Below are 4,591 nucleotides of genomic sequence, written 5' to 3' on the forward strand. Positions count from 1 at the left end.
GGGTGAGCACGTTAATAATACGACATGCAACATAAATAAATAAAATAAATTAATGAAATCTATAATATATATATATATATAATTTTATTAAATTATTTATTGAGTTTTATAAATTTTAAAACATGTTTTTAATTACAGATATTACTTTTGCTACGTCTCTTTTAAATGCAGTTATTCGAGAGAAACACGAAAGAAACATTGCAACACAAAATGAAAATGACAAAGTGCTACAAATAGCACCACGAAATGAAAACGAAATAAATCAAATCTTAACACAAGATGAAAATGATAAAATGTCTCAATTTGCACAAAATCAAAATACAGTGCATCAAGATTCAATTAATGATTTGCATTCAGATAGTGAAGAAGGTAAATTAAAAATTATAGTTGAATTAAATTTTTTTCTTATTTATATTTGATATTGTTTGTAAGCTCTTAAAAGATTCCAATCATTGTAAACATGCATTTAACAAATTATAAATTAAACACTTTTACAAAGTTTTGCAGACCAAATTAATTGTATATTTTTAAAACTTTAAATTTGTAATTTTAATCTTAAAGACAACAAGAAATATTGATTTCTTTAAAGTATCAATCTGATAATCAGATAATCTAATCTATATGTAATGTCTGTTGNATTAAGTATATGTATTTATACAGGTTCTCTCTATCGATGGTCAGATCCAACTGTTGTTCTTTTGTTGAGAACATATGAAGAAATGGAACCAAACTTTACTAGTGGAAAAATGTCGCAAAAAAAGTGTTGGGAACTAGTTGCTAAATCATTAAAAGATCAAGGATACAATGTAACTGGTTCTNAATGTGCTTCTAAACTAAGAAGCTTGAAAAAAACTTATAAGTCAATAAAAGACCACAATTCTAAATCTGGACATGATAGAAGAACTTGGCAACATTTTGAGGTTTGGAATAATGTTAATAAAACACTTTTTTAGGCTATAATTATGTTATTTTAGTTAAGTAGAAAATTAAGTATTTTGCAATATTTTTAATTAAATACATATAATATTTCTTTATATATATAGATTATGGAAGAAATATTTTCAAAAAAAGCATGGTGTAATCCTGTAGCAGTTGCTTCATCTACTGGATTATTAATGAAGAATACAATTTCGTATTCAGATGCCTCATGTAGTCATGATGGTTCTGTTGATGACGGAGAAAATAAAGAAAATACAGTATCCGAAAACAGTATGTATCCTCTATCTTTTTACATATATGACTAACTTATTAATAAAAGTATTGTTTAAAAAAAATAATTATATTTGCAATAATGCATTTCTTTAATTTTAAATTATAAATACAATAATTTAATATTTATAGGTTTTTCGGATATGAAAACGACACGAATGTCCATGACAAGGCTTCTACAAAAAAGATTAGCACAAAAAGAATTGCACGAACAGAAAAAACAGAAACGTCATGATGAGAGAATGCTTATGGAAGAAAAACTAATAAATACACTTTGTCAATTTTTGAATAAGTAAAGTTTACTTGAAGTTAGTAAGTAACTTACTTAAAGTAAGTAAGTTTATTTATTTTTGTGATAAAGTTATCAATTTATTAGTTTATTTTGTGATAAAGTTATCAGTTTGCCAAAGAGTCCTCAGTATACAATACAAGTTATATAAAAAAAAATCGTATTGTGTACCATAAAGTTAAATATATTAGTTACAAAATCAAAGTAATACATAAGTAATACATTTGTTTAGTTATTTATGCAAGATATGTTAGATAGATTGTGATATGCAAGATATGTTAGATAGATTGTGATATGTTCTCGCAATATTTTTAGTTTTTATAGAATTAGACTGATAAAGAGAAGTGTGACTGGTCAATGATAAATTAGTCAACATGTTATTTTTGTTCAAAATATTATTTTATTTAATATATGTACTTACTCATATAAATTTTAATATAAAGACAAGAAATATGTAGTATTTCACAGTTAAATATGTAGTATTACACAGTTATTACTTACAATATTAATAACTATTTATATACATTGTAAACGTATTTTTAATTAAATTGTCTTTGTAATCTTTCCATAATCATATTTCTTTTATAAATACCACTTGCATTACCTGCTTGCCTTGCATTATTAAAATGATCTTCCATAACTTCTGTAGCATTTTCTATTGTTATTATTGCAAGTTCATCTCTGCGTAAAATGCAAATGTTATGAATAACACAACAGGCTACTATATATTCAGCCATTAGATCAACTCTAAACATGGGCAAACAATGCATTAAGCTTCTCATTCGACCTTTTAACAATCCGACACATCTTTCAACTACTACTCTCGCAGATGATAGACGGAAGTTATAGTGTTTCTGTGCAACAGTCAAATGTCCATTATCTTTAAATGGCACTAAGAGATGTTGATGTAATTCATACGCAGAATCTCCTACTAAATNACACGAATGTCCATGACAAGGCTTCTACAAAAAAGATTAGCACAAAAAGAATTGCACGAACAGAAAAAACAGAAACGTCATGATGAGAGAATGCTTATGGAAGAAAAACTAATAAATACACTTTGTCAATTTTTGAATAAGTAAAGTTTACTTGAAGTTAGTAAGTAACTTACTTAAAGTAAGTAAGTTTATTTATTTTTGTGATAAAGTTATCAATTTATTAGTTTATTTTGTGATAAAGTTATCAGTTTGCCAAAGAGTCCTCAGTATACAATACAAGTTATATAAAAAAAAATCGTATTGTGTACCATAAAGTTAAATATATTAGTTACAAAATCAAAGTAATACATAAGTAATACATTTGTTTAGTTATTTATGCAAGATATGTTAGATAGATTGTGATATGCAAGATATGTTAGATAGATTGTGATATGTTCTCGCAATATTTTTAGTTTTTATAGAATTAGACTGATAAAGAGAAGTGTGACTGGTCAATGATAAATTAGTCAACATGTTATTTTTGTTCAAAATATTATTTTATTTAATATATGTACTTACTCATATAAATTTTAATATAAAGACAAGAAATATGTAGTATTTCACAGTTAAATATGTAGTATTACACAGTTATTACTTACAATATTAATAACTATTTATATACATTGTAAACGTATTTTTAATTAAATTGTCTTTGTAATCTTTCCATAATCATATTTCTTTTATAAATACCACTTGCATTACCTGCTTGCCTTGCATTATTAAAATGATCTTCCATAACTTCTGTAGCATTTTCTATTGTTATTATTGCAAGTTCATCTCTGCGTAAAATGCAAATGTTATGAATAACACAACAGGCTACTATATATTCAGCCATTAGATCAACTCTAAACATGGGCAAACAATGCATTAAGCTTCTCATTCGACCTTTTAACAATCCGACACATCTTTCAACTACTACTCTCGCAGATGATAGACGGAAGTTATAGTGTTTCTGTGCAACAGTCAAATGTCCATTATCTTTAAATGGCACTAAGAGATGTTGATGTAATTCATACGCAGAATCTCCTACTAAATNACTGTCAAAAGGAAATTTTTCTTCGTTATTTAAGTATGCAGCTATTTCCGACCGCCTCAAAACTCTTTGATCATGAACTGATCCTGGGTGGCCCACATAACAATGAGTAATTAGTGCTCTATGATCACACACTATCTATAATAAAAAAAAATTATTATAAAGAAAAACAAATAAAAATAATATAATGACTAAAATTGTTATTAGATAGTTTACTTGAAGGTGAATAGAATGATATCCCTTTCGATTTATGTAGTCTACTGCATTCTCTTTTGGTGCTTCAATTTTAATGTGTGTGCCATCTATAGCTCCAATCGTTTTTGGAAATCCACTGGCTTCTTCAAATTTGCGCATTACAAGTTCTGCTTTATCACCTGAAGGCCAAGAAATATATTGAGAGGCTAGTTTAAATAGCACATATGTAACTCTTCTAACTGCTCTNAATGCTGTAGCCCTTCCTACATTGAAACGATCACAAATGGATCTGCAAATAAAAATAATTNTCAAGTGTACAGTACAAGAATGAAAAATATTGCAGTGCTGATTGTAAGAATTANATTANATTATATTTAAAAATTATTTATTGTATTACATTAATCATACCTATAAGAATCCATTGTAGCCATTTTCCATACAGCAATCATAAATTGTTCGCGAGGTGGAATTGTTTTACAACCTGCTGTTTTTCTAATAAGATCAGCACTGATTAAGGTTAAAATAAATTCAAATGTTGTCCGTTCCATCCTGAAAATAAATTTAATAAATCCGTTTAAGATTATCGTGCTTTTTCAAGTANTTACTATTTCATATTAAACAAATAATAGTATGAAAACTTTAAATTCAAATTTATACAAACTTATTAATCTGATAATTAACCTAAAATGACTTTTAAACTCATCATTGATATATCGCGCAACAACAGATTGCGCGTAATCTTTTATTCGTGGACGGAGAATACGTTTTTTTCTCTTTTCTTTTATTAGCCACTCATCATCCGAACTTGAATCGGAACTCTTCGAAGAATAATTTATAAATAGTTGCACGGTACTAGCCATTACAATTTTTGCCTCCGCCATGTTTACG

At 27.1% G+C, this 4,591-nt stretch overlaps 1 protein-coding gene across 1 annotated transcript; it reads left to right on the plus strand.

Moving 5' to 3' along the window:
- The first annotated feature begins 141 nt into the window (after positions 1-141).
- Positions 142-1,244, plus strand: LOC109861394. The gene is made up of 3 exons (XM_020441027.1): positions 142-369; positions 661-920; positions 1,044-1,244. Exons 1-3 carry the CDS (start codon positions 294-296, stop codon positions 1,242-1,244), a joined length of 537 nt encoding a protein of 178 aa, XP_020296616.1. The 5' UTR covers positions 142-293.
- Positions 1,245-4,591: the final 3,347 nt, after the last annotated feature.

This window comes from Pseudomyrmex gracilis, unplaced genomic scaffold, assembly GCF_002006095.1.
Source record: "Pseudomyrmex gracilis isolate BER0280 unplaced genomic scaffold, ASM200609v1 scaffold_728, whole genome shotgun sequence".
Classification (NCBI taxonomy): Eukaryota; Metazoa; Arthropoda; class Insecta; order Hymenoptera; family Formicidae; genus Pseudomyrmex; species Pseudomyrmex gracilis.